Source organism: Haemaphysalis longicornis, unplaced genomic scaffold (assembly GCF_048455015.1).
Source record: "Haemaphysalis longicornis isolate Haplotype H1 unplaced genomic scaffold, Haemaphysalis longicornis Haplotype H1 scaffold_5, whole genome shotgun sequence".
Taxonomy (NCBI): domain Eukaryota; kingdom Metazoa; phylum Arthropoda; class Arachnida; order Ixodida; family Ixodidae; genus Haemaphysalis; species Haemaphysalis longicornis.
In genome coordinates, this window is record NW_027526385.1 from 42,362,362 (window position 1) to 42,380,153 (window position 17,792).

Sequence of the window (17,792 nt, forward strand, 5' to 3'; positions counted from 1 at the left end):
CTTTGTTTAACAGCACGAAGAGCGCTTAGTGCGTAAGAAATATTTTACGCAGCCATTATTCACATCAAAGCAGCGCCCCCTAATATGGGCGATGTTGGATCGCGGTTCATTGGTATCTCTGAAGCCCACATTCGGTACTTTTGTGAAATAAATCTTCGCTACTCAGAAGAAAATTTAAAAGAATGCCTTTAAGGGATTTATTAATCAATTCAAATAACATTTACGAGAAAAGCACACAAAGAGATGATCGAGGAACTATCCTCAACAAATATTTACAGGAGAAATCGCTTGAAAAGTATGCAGATTCATAAGTAGGCGCTAAATAATCCCAAGAGCACAGATGCCATAGATCCTGTCCATAAACAAATCAAAGGAAAAACAAAATAAAAGACAAATTTATATGTTCATGCACCGAACGCTCCTTAAAACCTCTAAGTTTTTTATGCTGAACCGAGATTTTCGACCGAAGGGGCTGCGGAATTCTGATGTACGTTCGCCGTGAGGGTCAGCCACCTGTCTTCCCCGAATTCCTGTCGAAGCCCTTGAAGTGGGGAACGAGTGTGCATGGCGCCTGCTTGCGCGGGAACTCGCCTAAAACTTTCGCCCCGGTTGGATCGGGCCACGGATGCCCTTTGTGTCGCTAAGTACGCGCAGCAGCTTCGTCTAGGCCAGGCAAGGGGGCGTCAAGGCACTATTTTTTCCGCAGAACGTGCGGAAGCGAAAAAGATCACGGGATGGGAAATGCCAGGGTGCGAATAAAAAAATTCTTAGGTGCCCAGAAACCGCCACGGGAGCTAGTCTTAATGCGACCGCTCTTGGTAACAGCTCCGGACGAACGAACTCGTTGACGGATGCGCGAGTGGTCGTAAACGAAGCCGCCTCCCCTCCGCAGCGCACCTACAGTCAGGATCAATTTGAAGGCTATCGCGGGAGCACCGAGCAAGCAAGACCAGAACGCCGTTCTGTGGCACTTTTTTTCATTCACGAAGATGAGATTATGCTGCCCTCCCTCACCCCCTGGCTGTTGCATAGAATTCACTCACCCCCTTCAGCAAAGGCCGACTGCCGCAGTTTTTTTTTTTTTTTTCATTCCTTGACGTATCCGCGTTTCGTTCCACGGCAACCTAATAACACCGAAGACACCTCGGCATTGCGGCATTGGGGAAGCAAATTACAATTTTTTTCTACACAACAATGCCCCGGCATGCCGGCATAGTTACCCTGAGAAGGCTGCGTATCAGTGCGAAGTATGTCGATGACAAGAGAAAAGGATAAAGAAAAAAAAAAAAAAACGAGCGTGTCCTTTATCGTTTTTTGACGGCAGTGCGGGCACTTCCTGGAACAGCCATGGGAGAGAAAACCTAGCATAATCCCGTCGTGGCTGATGCTAAAAAGTGTCACGCTAGGCGCTGTCGTCGTGGTCGGTCAGCGCTCCCGCGATAACCTTCGAATTGATCCCGACTGTACAAATTAAGGTTTTGCCCTGGGATACCCCTCTGTCCGTCCCCGAAGGGCAGGAGGAGGACAGGAACGCCTTCCCCGACGCCGCCGTGTAAAAAGCCCCGACTAGGCCCATACAAAGGGTTGCGACTCGCTGGCGTCGGCGGAGGCCACACCTCGCTTCCGCCGACGGAGGGGGACACAACAAAGCCACGAGAAGGGAAGGGGGTAATCGTCACGGCAGTGCCTATTGACGCTGCTGTCATTCCACCTTCCCTCTTCAGAAGGGTGAGCAACTACATCCAACGTGCCATCACATCCAACGTGCCATTACATCCAACGCGCCAACACATCCAACGTGCCATTACATCCAAAAGCATGTCAATACATCCATCGTGCCATCACATCCAACGAGCCAACACATCCAACGTTGGATGTGATGGCACGTTGGATGTACTGGCTCGTTGGATGTGTTGACTCGTAATCCAACTGGGACCACCGGCGGGGTCCGCGCGCGCGCCACATATGGTTCTTGTTTACCGGGGAACGTGGCCCTCTCTCCCTCGAAAGAAGGGACCGCGGCGGCGGGGAGCGGGGGGCCAGTTGGTTCGTGAAAAGCAAGTAAGACGGAACGGTGTAACCTTCTGTACTTCTGTATAAAGAAATCCTGTTGTTTTCCTTTGCACTCGAACGAGTAGTGGTGTTTATTTAACGACAGCGACCGAAAGGATCTACAGATATTCGCTACTACAAAATTTTGGTGCCGAAACCCGGGATCTTGAAAGATGACCGAACTGTGAGTGCATCGGCGAGCAACAGGGATCGACTGCTCCGTTGAACGTGGACGACGATCGACATGGAGCTACAGAAGAAGAAACGAAAGACTCTGCGGGCTCAAGTAAGTCGACTCATTGGCGAAGCAGAAAAGCTGCTACCGCTGCCTATGTCAAGTGTCGAGGAACTCGAAGTCCTGATCGAACGTCTGCTGCTTGTGGAGGCTCAGCTGAAAGATGTGAACGCGGCAATTGAGCCTTTACTGACCGATGAAGACGCAGAAGACGAGTTCACTCATGCCATCGAGTACAGTGACAAGATCGTAACCTGCCTGGCGAGACTGAAAGGCAGGGTCAAACGAAGTTGCAACAATAACTCAGGTGGTGGCAACTCCGAACAAGACAGCAACGCAACAAGAACAAGGACAGCAACGGCGGCAAAAGTCAAACTCCCAAAATTGGAGCTTCTGAAATTCAACGGAAACCGAAGGAATTGGCAGCCTTTTTGGGAGCAGTTCGAAACCGCCATTCATAAAAATTCGGACTTGGCGCCGTCGGAAAAGTTCAATTACCTGAGGGCTGCACTGATCGGAGACGGAGCTGCAGCAATTGCGGGTCTGCAGCCAACATCGGAGTGCTACGATGACGCCATGGCTGTAGCACGCGCCCCCCGCGGGCCATCCTCCCGTTCCGAAATCACAGTGCCGATTCCCCCGCATGTCACTTGCCACGCGGGGAAATCCCCCCTTTCCTTTCCCCTGCATGCGACTTCACCCGTGCCAGAACCACCCTTGAAACTGTTGGTCCCTCTCCCCGCGCGGGCCCCTCGGGTGGGCGCGGCTTTTGTGAACTTGTTTGGATGCGGAGGGCTTACGGTCAAGGGGAAGGAGGGCTACCACGACGTATTTTTTTTTTATTTTGTGAGTTTTAGTTGTTGTTTGAGAGTCTATAGTTCATCTCACAAGCTAGCTGCAGCACTGTGGAGGCTACATTGTGATCAATAGTGCGCCCGCTGAGGGTGCCTAATCCGCCGTGAAGGGGGTCCTGAAAGGACACTCCCTTCTCCCCTCTCGGCAAGTGGCACGGCACGACCCCAGCGCCTTTTGTCGCTTCCTTCGATGTGAGTTAGGCGCCCTGAGGGGGACAACAATGTAGCCTCCACAGTGCTGCAGGTAGCTTGTGAGATGAACTATAGTTCAAGTGAGCGGAGCAGCCCCTCTTTTTTGCCGAGCAAAACCGCACACGGGGGAAGGGGAGAGGTAAAAGAACGCGGAGTCAGAGCGCGTAAACTGCATTCTGTTCCTGTGTGCGGATTAATTGGTATTTACTGCCTTTCTCCTTGAATTTGGTCTTTCTTCTCTCTATCTTTGTTCTTTAAAAAATAAGTCTGAAAATCTCGCCAAGGCAGAACTTCTAGTGACCGGATATTGTAGCATCCTGCGGCAGAGGTTTGGAAACCAGGCGGCGCTCATCCAAGACCACATCGACAGCCTAATGAACCTAACACCGGTCTCGTCACCACGGAACGTCCGAGCACTGCGCCGTATGTACGACGACGTCCAAGCTCACCTCCGAGGCCTGAAGGCGTTGGGTGTGGGAGAGGAGTCGTACTGCGCCATGCTGTATCTCGGCCTACTTCGCGCACTTCCATCTGACCTGAGCCTGGATTACAACAGAAAGGTGACATCGAGGAATGCGGAAGAGGCCAGCTCTGCGGGAACATCGAGCAGCGATACAGGCTCCGAGACTTCAAAGAAGCCTGCCCACCTCGGCATGCTGAGTGACCTTTTGAACTTTCTCCGCATCGAGGTGGAGACGCTGGAAAAGTCCATCATCGAGCGACCTGACGGAACTGGTAAGCCTTCATCTCGCTTCCCTACGCATGAACGTGACAAGAAGCCACAGCAGTTTGCGAAGTCACGACAACCATCAGCTGCCGCGCTGCACGGCACAGTTAAATGGATGGAATGCTTTCTGTGCAACTCAAAAAAGCATGCCACAAAAGACTGCACCGGAGAAATCCCTCTGACAGAGAAGAAACGCATGTTGCAGCAAGGAAGGAGGTGTTTTAGGTGCACAATGCCGCATCATACAGCGAGAATGTGCACGTGCGTACTGAGTTGCGGCAAGTGTCACGGCCGGCACGCAACCAGCATGTGTGACCCGCATTACACTCCGCCTAAACGGATCTCTGACCGATCGGACGACGCGAAAAAAGAGAAGAATCCGAACGAGCCCGTCAGTCTCCAGACTACAGAAAAGGGCAGCGTGAGACCAGCCGTTCTATTGCAAACCGTAACAGCATGGGTTGAGAGTGGCAGGCAGATGAAGTTGGCCAGGCTAATGTTTGACAGCGGCAGCCAACGCACCTTCATAACGGAAAAGCTGTCACGGGAACTCAACTGCAAACTCCTCGGAACGGAGATTCTGGCGGTTGGCGTGTTCGGAGGTGAAAGCAAAGAACGCACCTTTCGGGGGGTTCTGGTAACCTTGAGAAGCCGACTGAACGACAAAAAAATTGAGATCGACGCGCTAGAAACGCCCAAGATCTGTGAGCACGACCTTCCCAGCCCTGATGAAAGAAAGCATTCTGATCAAGTTAGATGAGATTGGCCTCTCAGTTGGGGACGATTTGAGTGGACAGAGCGATCGAGACGTTGACTTGCTGCTGGGATCCGACCATTACTGGACTGCGATGACCGGACGGATCCACCGACTGACGGAAAGTTTGACTGCGGTGGAATCCGTATTCGGATGGGCAGTCCAGGGACGAACGGGGTCACGCACAAGCAGAATGAATTGTTCCCAAGCGATCGTGCTGAAGGCAACGGCGCCAGATCTCGAGTCTTCCTCGCTTCTAAGGAGCTTTTGGGAACTCGAAAGTGTGGGAGTCACCGACGCCTTGGATGACGACCCTCCGGGGGAACATGTTAGGCGAAACTTTGAAGCCAGCATCACTCAGTCGAATGGCAGATACGAAGTTGCCCTCCCTTGGAAGGCTGACGTGAGGCTCGCCGACAACAAGCAGGTGGCGTTAAACAGAATGGAGAACGTGAGGAAGAAACTGTCAAAAAACAAAGGTCTCCTCGAAGAGTACGATCAGGCAATTCGGTTCTATCAGAACAGTGGAATAGCAGAAAGGGTTGATGACGAAGGTAGCGATGAAGGAGCAGCGAAGGTGCTGTATTACATGCCCCACCAGGCTGTAGTACGAGAAAACAGCAGCAGCACAAAGCTCAGGATTGTATTTGACGCTTCATCCCACTGTGCAAACTCAAAATCTCTGAACGACAGCTTGGAAAGCGGCCCGAACCTTAATCCGGATCTGGTCGCCTTGCTCCTGAACTTCCGGACACATCCCATAGTCGCGGATGTGGAAAAGGCCTTGCAAATCGGAGTGAAGGAAGAGGATCGTGACGCGCTCCGATTCCTCTGGTACAAAGACCCTCCGCGACCAAATGAACCAATTCCGGAAATCGAGACTTGGCGAATGACGAGGGTGACTTTTGGAACGACTGCAAGTCCGTTCTTGCTGGCCGCTACCCTTCAGCACCATTTCCAAGCTATGGAGAGCGCCTACCCAGGCACTGCACGGACGCTAAGGAAATCGGTGTACGTTGACGATTTGTTGACTGGGGCGGCCAGCGAGGCAGAGGCGAAGCGACTGTATGCCGAAGCGAACGAAATATTCATGCTGGCAGGCATGAGACTCCACAAGTGGGGCTCAAATAGTGCAGCTCTAACAGGAATGTTTGAAGAGAACGGCGGCGTTGAAAGAAACTTGGGCCAAGTAGCGAACGTGCTGAAAGTGCTGGGAATGACTTGGAAACCCAAGCAGGACTGCCTGACCTTTTCTCCGGACCAAGTGGTCGAGTTCGCACAGCGCGGAGGAGACACAAAACGTTTCGTTCTCCAGACGACAGCGAGATTATACGACCCTCTCGGACTCCTGTCACCATTCGTCGTGAGGGCCAAAATCCTGTTTCAGGAGATCTGGAAACGCAACCTTCGATGGGATGACGTGCTGCCAGAGCAGCTACTGAGGGAGTGGATCGCTTGGTGCGATGAGCTTGCGAACCTGAAGGAAATCAGCGTGCCGAGGTATTACGCCACGGAGCTTTTGGGAAACGTGACCCATCGAGCGCTGCACATTTACGCACTGCGTAAATGTGGCCATGAGGCAGAGATGTGGCCCAACCATGAGGCAGAGATAATGCGAAGGATAAGAATGGATGGAGTGCATACGGCAGACATGATCGGTTAATGAATGCCAGCTACCATTGTCCCTGAAGAAAGTGTATGACAGCTGCATCTTACCGGTACTCACCTACGGGGCAGAAACTTGGAGGCTCACTATGAGGGTTCAACTTAAATTGAGAATGACTCAGCGGGCAATGGAGCGGAAAATGATAGGTGTAACATTAAGGGACAAGAAGAGAGCGGAGTGGGTCAGGGAGCAAACTGGTGTTAAAGACATATTAGTAGAAATTAAGAAGAAGAAATGGACGTGGGCAGGGCATGTAATGCGAAGGCAAGATAACCGCTGGTCATTAAGGGCAACAGAGTGGATCCCTAGAGAAGGCAAGCGGTGCAGGGGGCGGCAGAAAGTTAGATGGGCAGATGAGATCAAGAAGTTTGCGGGGATAAATTGGTCACAGTTGGCACAGGACCGAGGTAATTGGAGAATAATGGGAGAGGCCTTTGCCCTGCAGTGGGCGTAGATAGGCTGGTGATGATGATGATGATGATGATGAGGAGGAGGAGGGTACAAGAAGAACACCTCGCGCCCAGATGAAGTAATGGACAGCACAAATCGAGACGCGTAATTGAAGCAATGCACCGCTGTTCGTCGCGCGGAGTGTGCGTAAAACGAAAGGCGTTTTATTAGCCTAGAAATGCAAGAAATATTGAAAAACATACAAATTTCGCGCTACACTGACGCAATATGGGAAGGAGTGACGTAATGTGGGTCAGAACTGAAATCACAGATAGCAGTGTGTCAACTTGAGGTTAGCATACAAGTGATACGATCAAAATAAACTAAAGACCCCACCACAATCTACCCGGCCATGTTTACTGGCGGTGGCAGGCCGGCGGCAGCCAATAGCGCAAGCAACACTCTATGACGTCATAGAAAAGTTGCCGGAAAGTGTCTGGGAAGCCGCGACTGCACTTTAGGGCCGCGCCTTGTCGTCGTAGCTCGCTCGCTGGACCCGAGCCAACGCGTTCCGTCGTGGCGGCGTAACCCACAGGCTTCGAAAGCCAATCGGTTTATATAGTCATAAGCGTTCGAAACTCGAGGACCGCTGGCGCTTGTCATACATCTCCCCGTTGTTTAGCGCAAAGAAAACTGCAGGTACATTTGAGGCAAAATATAGGTAACTAACCGGCAGCGCCCGCGTTCATTCAGTTAGGAACACTCGTTGGGTTGGTTTTTGCGATAGCGATAGTAAGCGAAAACAAGTGAAAGTGCAACGCCGGCACGTGCGCGTCGAAAAGCAAGCACAAAAACACAGAACTCCCGCTGGCGCAGTTTCAGGCAGGGGGCGCGCGAGCACTGCGAAGGCGGGAAATTTGAACAGCATTGTGTGATATAGCGGTGAGCGGATAACGGCGCTACAGCCCGTTATGGCGAATCACTGCTCTGAACTTCCGACAGCTTTCACATCGAGTGGAACGGCTTTAATTTTTCTTATATATTGTTACGTGGCGGCAGAAGAGATGAGGCAATCCATGGTTGATGGGAAGCGGTCTATTTACAAAGAGATGCGATGGACGTACATATTTACAGACTGTGCAGTCATGAACAAATGAAATGCGAACACGATTTGACGTATTACCCTGATTTGACGTATGAGCAGAAACTACGTCAGAAACTCTGTATTGAAAAGGTTTAGTTTTGCTTTTTTATGCCTCACTGTTTTGTATTGAAAAAGCACTGTTTGCTGATGTTGCATGCCAGTACGGGGGGCCCGGGCTTTCTTCAAGTGAAGCAGTTCACTTTTCGCTCGGGCCTACCGCATCTAAAGGATGCAAACAAATAAACTGAAACTGAAACTGAATATATGAACCAGAACACACAAAAAAAATTGAAAATACTGTTCGTTGAAGCCCAATAATGGCGTGCTATTGGTATAGGGTCTATTCGATTCGGCCTGCACCTCTTGAACCAGTTCACAGCGGTGCAAAGCGGGTTCCGCCATCGGCGGAACCAGACCTGCACATTTTTCGTCTGCTTCTGCACCTCCTCGGCAGGGAGTGCAGGCAAAGCCATGAACCCGTCCTGCACCCGTCGGCACCACCGGTGAATCGAACGGCGCGGTTCAGGTGCCGCGAGCTGCACCGCTGAAACGAACGGCGAAGTGCGGCACCGCCTGAACTGGTTCACGCGGTGCAGGTGAAACGAATAGACCCATAGTATTTGGAAAGCAACATTCCCCAACTTTTTTTTTTAACTAAGCCAATCATCATTTTGACTTGCATGGAAAGATATCGTGCTATTTGTGTGTAATGGTTCATGTTTTCGTGTTCGCGTTTCACATGTCCATGACTGTACATGGCAGCCATTAGGTGGCGCGCGCAAGGACACAGCCACTTCTTCCACGTCGTCCTCATATCGTCTTGATTGATTGATTGATTGATTGAGGGGTTTAACGCGTCGACGCAACGCAGGCGATGAGGCGCGCCGTAGTGGAGGGCTCCGGATTAATTTTGACCACCTGGGGATCTTTAACGTGCGCCGAAATCTCGTACACACGGGCGTTTTTGCTTTTCGCCTCCATAAGAAAAGCGGCAGCCGCGGCCGGGAATCGAACCCGCGACCTCGTGCTCAGCAGCGCAACGCCTTAGCCACTGAGCCACCGCGGCGGGTCTTGTCTTAAGCCATGGCTGTATGGGGCATTGCCCGCCTATGTGTTCCGTGACATCATGTGCACCCCCCTGTCGAGGAAGCTGTCGGATGGGCAATGCGAATGGGCAATGTAATGGGCAATGCGAAGGAAATATACAGTGAGGAATCGCTTGCTGCCACGGATGACGATGACGTGCTTGGCGGTGCCTGGCCCCGCAACACCGATGACTTGAGCGGAGGCGAAGCGTCCAAGGTGTTGTCGGAGCCCCATGTCGGACGAGAGGAATGGGGCCGCATCTGCATTTCGTCTCGTCACGGCTGGTCTCGGCAGGTCTTGATCGGCCCCTCACGGGATGCGGGCACGGGCAGGAGTTTATTCAGAATTTTGATTTTGGGGGGTGTCGAAATTCTCCTGGGGGTGATGGAGTGATGTTGGTGTGTATATAAATTCCTACTCGTGCTTGTGGAATATTTTCGGGGGGAGGAGTGGTCGAAATCATCCTGTGGGTGTGCGGGGGGTTTGGGTGGTGTGTATAAATCTTTGGGCACGGGGAAGGCGACGTGGTCGAGCTGTAGTCGGGACGGGGCTGGGGCTACCCGAAATGGCTCACGTACCATCGAGGATCGTTTCCGGGCCGAGACGGCGCGAAGCTGTGGTCAGGATGGGGATGACCGACCTGCACCCTCCATCAAAATCCACAGTATTTATATCATCTGTCCGAAGTTCACGACGAAATTGGTGTCATTGTTATCGGGACAAAGCAGTCCTTTCAAAGAACCTGTTGTGAAATGGTTTATTGTTCAGCAGCGATTTAGATCTAGCACTTCACAGTCCACCAAGTTCGCGCATCACAGTTCCCGCAGCACCAACAACCCAGTCCCGTCGGTCCCGTCGACCCGCACACAGCACCCGACTACACCACCATCTCACTCCGCCATACTCTGTTGATGTCCCTGCCGCTCCGATCTCCGGTGGGCTCCCTCCGCTTGATCGCGATGCCGCTGCTGATCTGCCGATGGGCTCCCGCCCCCTCACAATTCTCCCCCCCTTAATCCGTGCATGAGGGCTTCCACGGGGGGTGGTACGTGGCAAGTTGGTCTGCGTTTGCCAACCCTTTCTGTTTCCCTGTGAGGGGATCTTTGAGGGCATACGTGTTTTGCCCTACACGGGCAGTCACCACGAAGGGGCCTAGCCGTCTGGGTGCAAGCTTTGCGGTGAAGCCTGTCCGTGCATTGCTCAAAGGGTGAGCAGTGCGAAGCACGAGGTCTCCTGCCCTGAAGGCAAACGGTCTACGTGTCCTGTTGTACTGGCGCTGCTGGAGCTCCCTAGCGTGGTCTTGATGCTGTTTGGCCATTTCAAGAGCATCTTGTAGGTAGATCTCCAGCTCCGCTGCCAGTGCATGAGAAGCGGATGGCGAGGTGTGCTCACTGCTCAGCTGCTGGCGCTCAGCCCAAAGTGTTCGCAGCTCCCGTCCATAGCAGAGGAATGCAGGAGTGAAGCCTGTGACCACGCTCTCTGTGGTGCGCATAGCAAAAGCTACTTCTGGCAGTCTCTTGTCCCAGTCTCGGTGAGATGCACAGTAGTTGACGATGGATTGCTTGACCGTGGCATTGTGCCGCTCCACTGGCTGGCCTGCTGGTCTGTAGGGCACAGTGTGTCTTTCGTCAATGCCCCAATGCTTGAGGACTCCTTTCCAGAGTTTGCTGACAAATGGCTTGCCGTTGTCGCTGGAGATGGCACTGGGTGTACCATGACGACAGAAAACTTCGACCATTTTGTCAATGATAGCCTTGGAGGTTGGTGCTCGGAGAGGGAATAGCTCGACAAATTTTGTGAATGTATCGAGCACAACCAAGATGTACTTGTGCTGCCGAGGCGTTGAAGGCAGTGGCCCAATGAGGTCCACGCTCAGTTGCTGCATGGGTTGTGTCGCCCAAGTGCTGTCCATGAGGCCCTTTGGCTTCTGTCGGTCCGGCTTGAACCTCTGACACTGCTGGCAGGCTCTGACATAGCGAGATGTGTCAGAGCGGAGGCCTAACCACATAAAACGGCTCCGGATCCGCCTCAGGGTTTTGAACAACCCTGGATGGGCGCTAAGTGGGTGGTCATGTTCCATTTGGAGAACTAGGGCCCTCAAGTGTTGTGGCAGCCAGACAACCCGCTTCAGACCTGCTGTATAGTAGAGAAGTCCCTCCGGTGATACAGAGCTGTCCTGAGCTAAATCTCGGATGCGTTTCGCCTCCTTGGTGTCATCAGGCAAGCACCCCGTCTGAAGATACACTAGCAAGAGCTGCAGCAATGGGTCTTTCTGCTGTTCTGCCACAAGTTTGTCCGGCTCGGAAAGCACAGAGGTGTCAGTCGAGCTTACCAGGGCAGCCTCTTCCAAGATGATGGTCGGCGGTGGCTCTGGTGTTTCAATGGGGAACCAGTCCTCGGCTATGCCAGGCGGCGTTGGGTCAGGAGAGCCGGTCGGGACCCGGCTCAGTGCGTCGGCCGGTATGTTGGCACGGCCTCTACGGTGCCTGATCACGCAATTAAGACCCTGTAGTCTCAGGACCCACCTCCGTACTCTGCATGATGTTTGCTCCGTGCTGAACATCCATGCCAAGGATGCATGGTCGCAGTGAACCTCAAAGGAGGAGAACTCTATGTAAGGCCGGAATTTATCAACTGCCCACACCACGGCCAAACATTCCCACTCCTGAACAGTGTAGTTCCTCTCCGCCGTGGTGAGAGTCCTGCTAATGAAGGACACTGGTCTGAGTTGGCCATTCACCTCCTGCAGCAAGACTGCTGCGATTCCTGTGCCACTGGCATCAGTCTCAATGATGAAAGGCCGGTTCAGATCTGGCAGGGCTACAACAACATCACTGGCCAGCGTTTCCCTCAACTCCTGAAAGGACTGCACTTGTGAATGCCCCCAGCTCCAGCGCGTACCTTTTTTGAGGAGCGTTGTGAGAGGCCTTGCTTTGTCTGAGAAGTGGGGTATGAAGTTCCTGTAGTAACCCACTAGTCCAAGGAACCTCTGGAGTTCCTTGACTGTTTTGGGCTCTGGGAAGTCTGAAACAGCCTGTACTTTGTCTGGATCTGGACCGCAGTTCCCAGGAGAAATAACGTGACCCAGGAACTTCAGTGACTGCTTACAGAGGGACACCTTAGCTGGATTGATCGTAAGATTTGCTGCTTCAATCCTGCGTAGCACCTCTGAGATGTGCTCGAGGTGCTCTGCAAATGTGTTGGAGTAGACCAGTACATCATCCAGGAATGCCATACAATAGTGGTGCTTAATGCCCTCCAAGACCTTGTCCATTAAGGCCTGAAATGTTGCTGGACCACCTGCAACGCCAAAAGGCATCCTTTTAAACTGGAACATGCCCTTGTGGCATATAAAAGCAGTCTTAGGCCGATCTTCAAGAGCAATGGGAACCTGAAAGAATCCCTGGGACAGGTCCAGGCTCGTGAACCACTTGGCTTGACCTAGCTGTGCGAGCACCCAGTCAGTACGGGGCATAGGGTGCACGGGCACTTTGGTTCTTGCATTTAGTGCCCTGTAGTCAACAGCCACCCTGTAGCCACCTGTTTTCTTGCCCACCAGAACAGGCGCGCTAGCCCACGGCCCCGTGCATGGTTCGATGAGATCTTGACTCAACAATTCATCCACACCCTGATCAAGAATCTCTCTTTTGCGGCCATTGGCAGGGCGTAGCTTGCAGCGTACGGGGGAATGTGACCCAGTGTCGATGTTGTGCACCATTAGTGTTGTACAACCTGGTTGTGCAGTGAACAGATGCCCAAAATCATGTAGGAGCTTCTGCAGTTGTGCCTCATCTGCCACGTCACCATCAGCTGCACTGTGGGACTCTTGCAGTTCAGTATCCTCTTGCTGTGTGGCAAACAGTACCGCGAATGGTTCTGTCAGGTCTAGGTCGTCTTCACGATCCATTTCACTGCTGCGGCCCCGTGAAGTGACCACGGGCATGGACTCTGTAGCAATTTGTCGGGCCTGTGGTGGTTTGTCAAACTTTACAACTGGCTGTGGGTCAATGCCCAGGGTCCAGCCCCCTAAGCCCATGTGCAAGGAAATGTTGGCAACTGCCAGAAAGTCTCGTCCAAGCACAACGTCGTGGCATAACTCTGGCATGAACAGAAAATGCTGTTTCCTCGAACCGCCTTCCCACTTAATGCGGCACCGCACTGCTTGAGCCGTCTCCGACCATCCTTTTGCCAGGCGAAGCGTGCGCTTTTCCTCCCTGATGGTAGCCCCCGATAGCTTGGCAGCACTTAAGGCCCGCGCATTCATCAGGCTGACACTTGCCCCTGTGTCTAGCAGCGCATAAAAGGCAGTTTGCCCAACCAGAATCTCCAGCAACGGTTCTCTGCCCCCAGCTGTCGCCAGTACTTGGAGGGACGATGCGTAGCTGCTTGCCGGAGGGGCAGCTACGCCTGCCCGTTTCCCGGGCAATCCGCTTGCCTGTGGCCTGGGCGGTTGCAGCTGAAGCACCGCGAACGAGTCGCACAGGCCCGGGCCATGTGGCCCCATCCGCCACACCGGTGGCATTTCACCTCGCCTGCTCCTGGGTTGCCTCGGGGTGGAGGTCCTGGTTGCCTAGGAGGTGTGCCGCCGTGGTAGTAGCCCTGTGGCCCCGGCGGGGCCAGGCGACGCGGTCTTCCTCCGGGTGCCTGCTGTGGTGGGAGGCTTTGCAGTCCGCTGGCTGTTGGCAGCGAAAGATGCGGCTCCGGTGTCTGACCAGAGGCCATCACTGCAGTCGGCTGGAGCGACCACATGTACGGCGTCGAGACATTTGGCATGGCCGCCACGTTAGTGCAGGGCGCACAGCCAGCAAACGCAAGGTCAGCGGCTGCCTGCGTGCTTCTTGGCGGCGGCGGTGCATAGCGGAGGCGATGCCACGCCCGTTCCATGATGGGCCCTGCCGCCGCAGCCATGTCCTTCAGACTAGCGAAAGTCATCCCCGCTGTCAAATCCTGGAATGTAGGGTGCATTTGTCGGCGGACCCTCTCCACCTTGTCCGCTTCCGGGACGGATTCGCCGATGCGGTCATAGTATTCCGCGATCACGTGGATGAAACGCTTTAAATTTTCGGAAGGGTGCTGCGTTCGCTGGTCGAGCTCAGCCTTTAGTTTGGACTTGTAGTCCACACCCGCGAACTCGGCCTCGAACGCCGCCGTGAACGCGCTCCATTCCGAGAATCCCCCAACAAAGCGCCACCATTGTTTGGCCGTGCCGTCCAACGCCGCTGGCAGCAGCTGCACCCGGCTCTCCGTGGGGATGCCGCACACGTCGCAGTATTCTTTGTAGCGCTCAAGGAATTCTCTTGGCGACTGTCCGTCCTCATAGCCAACGAATCTGGGGAGTGCGATGGGAGCACCTTTGAGGTTCGGAGAGTCGTGGCCAGCGTGGCTGAGAGGCCTAGCTGGCGCAGGCACTCCCGTGATGGTGGCGGTGGCATCGTCCGCTGACGGGGCCGCGAGTAGCAAGTTGCGAATTTGCGCGGCAAGGCGCTCCAGTTCTATCGGTGTGCCCGACGTGCTGTCCCGTAGCTGCTGTAGTAATTCGGGTGGAATTAACGGCGCTGGTGGCGTTGCTTCCGAGCCGTCGATGTTATTCATGGTGGCCGGCGACCGGACGAGCCCCCACTTGTTGTGAAATGGTTTATTGTTCAGCAGCGATTTAGATATAGCACTTCACAGTCCACCAAGTTCGCGCATCACAGTTCCCGCAGCACCAACAACCCAGTCCCGTCGGTCCCGTCGACCCGCACACAGCACCCGACTACACCACCATCTCACTCCGCCATACTCTGTTGATGTCCCTGCCGCTCCGATCTCCGGTGGGCTCCCTCCGCTTGATCGCGATGCCGCTGCTGATCTGCCGATGGGCTCCCGCCCCCTCACAAACCAAAGGTGCATTTCGCCTCCGTGGCCCCTTTAAGCAAAGCGCAAACAAGCCCGATAACCCGCCCAGGAATCTCGAGACCACGGATCGCGACCAGCGGATCGCCGCTGCCCAGCGGAAGACAGATCAGCCAGGCGCTGTCCGGTCGAGCCGCGAGCCCCGAGGAGCCCCGAGCCACGCTGATGCTGATGCAGTGGGGCCAGTTCGTGGACCACGACGTGTCCCTGACCACCCTGTCCGTGTCCCGGTCGGGCTTCCCGCCCAAGTGCTGCCGGCCGCTCATGTCCCCGGAGGACGTGCACCCGGAGTGCCTGGCCATTCCGGTCTCCTGGAGGGACAACTTCTACCGCAAGTTCGGCTCTACCTGCCTGGAGTTCAGCCGCTCGGCACCCGCCGCCAAGCGGGACTGCAGGTTGGGTACGACGTCCCCGAGAGACCACCCGCTCGGCGCGTGAAAGTCAGAAGGGCTGCTGGTAACAGGGCCAGTTGGTGTAATGACGGAACAGCGCGATCTTGACGGTACAAAGAGAAGGCAACAACACGAGCGCTCGTGTTGTGTTGTTGTCCTCTCTTCGTCCCGTCCAGATCGCGCTGTTCCGTCAAGATCGCGCACGAATTCGCATCCCTCCGAAGCTACACAACGTAGAAGGGTCTGTGAGCGAATTTGTTATTCCTGTGAATGTCTTGGATACGTACGCAGAAAAGAAAGCCGGCAGCCAATAATGCCAAGTGGGGCAAAGAGGAAGTAGATCGTCATTTTTAAAGAAGGTAGTTTTTCTTGACTAAAGTTTGGTCTGTCTGTCTGTCTGTCTGTCTGTCTGTCTGTCTGTCTGTGACTCGATCCAGCCACCCGGTCAAAGTAAAACAGAAACTACGCAATAGTCTTGTATACCCACAGCCAAATCTAAACGTCTAAGCGCTGTTTATATGTTCATACTTGTTCATAATTGTTCATACTCGTAAAGATCGTTGAACAAGAGCAAGACATTACGCAAATATATAGGAGAAAATAAATCATTAGTGATATTTGCAGTGTCCCTTTATTAAAAAAATTCTGGATGCTTGGTTTTTGCGATAGCAAAAGAAATACATCAACTGCAGAAAACCGTTGCCTGCTGTTGCCCGCGCTACCTGGCGGAATTTAAAAAATAAAACGGCAAAACCAATGAAAGGTTCCACTAGACAGGTTCTACATTCCGCTTGGAACGCTCGTGGAGTAGGGCAACGTGGTTCTATAAAAGTTGTAGTAGGGTGCCTCGATTCATGCGTGTCTTCGTCGTACGGCAGTGCTGGCATCGAGGCACCTAACTTGGAGCAGTGGAACGCGGTAAATTTAAATTTACTTGAGCAAACCTCTAGCGTGCTACCTTGGGAGGAACGAGACGGCAGAGGAACAGAATGAGAGGTGCATGAGCGGGAGAGAGAAGGGAGGCGTTTACTGTCAGAGATGCCATTCGGCTATCGTCTTTCGTCGACATTTGCAGCGAAAGGAGCAGATATGCGGCCATTTTAGTGAGGAAATAGATTGCTTTAAATGATTTTCAGAAGGAACGTGGTTAAAAAAAAAAAACTACAGCAAGTTACTAAACCCACAACCTTCGGACTGAGCGTGCCATGCTTCACCAGTTCGGCTATCTGGGCGACTGTATACCCTCCGCCACTTTCTGTGGTTCTTATGTTAATGCTACTGTATCCTAAGCTACTTGGGGGGGGGGGTAGCCAGCCCCTCTCCGACAATTCAGGGTGAGGGTGACTCCTTTTAACCCCCGGGCCGTGACATGAGTGTCTACAGCAGAGCAGTCGACTTGCGGGAAGCGCTCTTATGATATGTCTGCCTATACATGTCTGTCGTTCTGTCTGTCTGTCACTCGGATAACCCGACCAAAGGAAATAAATTTAGCAGTCACAAAAGACAGCGCATCAGAGTAACTGGCGGCAGTCGGACCATCGTCTTATACGTAAAAATTGGGTGCATGCTACCCATTAGGCCACGCAAGGCGAGGAACTCCCTTTGCAGACTTCCATGACGCACAACTGTACCGAGAGTTGGTCCCATGACGCTAATATTCTGCGGTCAGAGGTCAATTGATGTGAATTTGTGCTAACCACGCCATTACGAGCGGCATAGAACAGGGATTCCTAAACTACACCGTGGCGTATGTTGTTTTTAAGGCGCACGGGATCATACCAACCAGGTCACCGCATTCATCGATGCTTCCGCAGTGTACGGTTCCACGACTGAAGAAACTAACCAGCTGAGGACTTTTCGGAAAGGTCAGTGAGATCTTGTAGTTGCTAGACCTTAATTTTTATTTAATTCAAACATGCCCGAATGCGACGGCTGTACGGTAAAAAGGAAGCGGTTGTAATACGGTGACAGCTCGTAAGGATACAGGATACACAGGGCCGAGCCACTTCCTTCCGGAACATGATCGCATACTGTGCAGCCTGTTTCGCAATTGTGATGCTAAACATTAAAATAAGCGCGTTGTGTCAGGCTAACCATGGCCTTCTCCAGGTCAACGAACTATCTGTGTCTGTAGACTATTTTACAGGGAGAGCTAGCGATGGGAGAGGTCCAAGCGTTTCAGTGAGACATTTAAGACGCAGGCCCCACGTTTGAATCATGAACACAAAGTTCACCTTTGAAAGTTTTTCCCTACAACTAGCAGTACAAATTTAAAATGACCGTGAATTTAAGGTACGTTTTTGTTTCATTTGAAAGGAGTGGCTTTTGATAGCTCGCTCAAAACTATTCCTGTGTCCGAGGAAGTTTGTTCATTCACAAAAATAAAGATAACAGAGATGGTAAAC

The 17,792-nt window shown here is 53.0% G+C and overlaps 1 protein-coding gene across 3 annotated transcripts in view; it reads left to right on the forward strand.

The window, feature by feature from the left end:
• The window catches only part of LOC144138107 (salivary peroxidase/catechol oxidase-like), a 51,441-nt gene that overhangs the window by 19,809 nt on the left and 13,840 nt on the right, over positions 1 to 17,792 (forward strand). For all 3 annotated transcript variants that reach the window (XR_013315819.1, XM_077670210.1, XM_077670211.1), the window contains exons 5-6: positions 15,048 to 15,395; positions 17,151 to 17,252. Coding sequence is in view for 2 of the 3 variants with exons in the window: in XM_077670210.1 (XP_077526336.1) it covers positions 15,048 to 15,395; positions 17,151 to 17,252 (450 nt within the window). In the remaining variant the exon portion in view is untranslated. The remainder of the gene's footprint in view (positions 1 to 15,047; positions 15,396 to 17,150; positions 17,253 to 17,792) is intronic.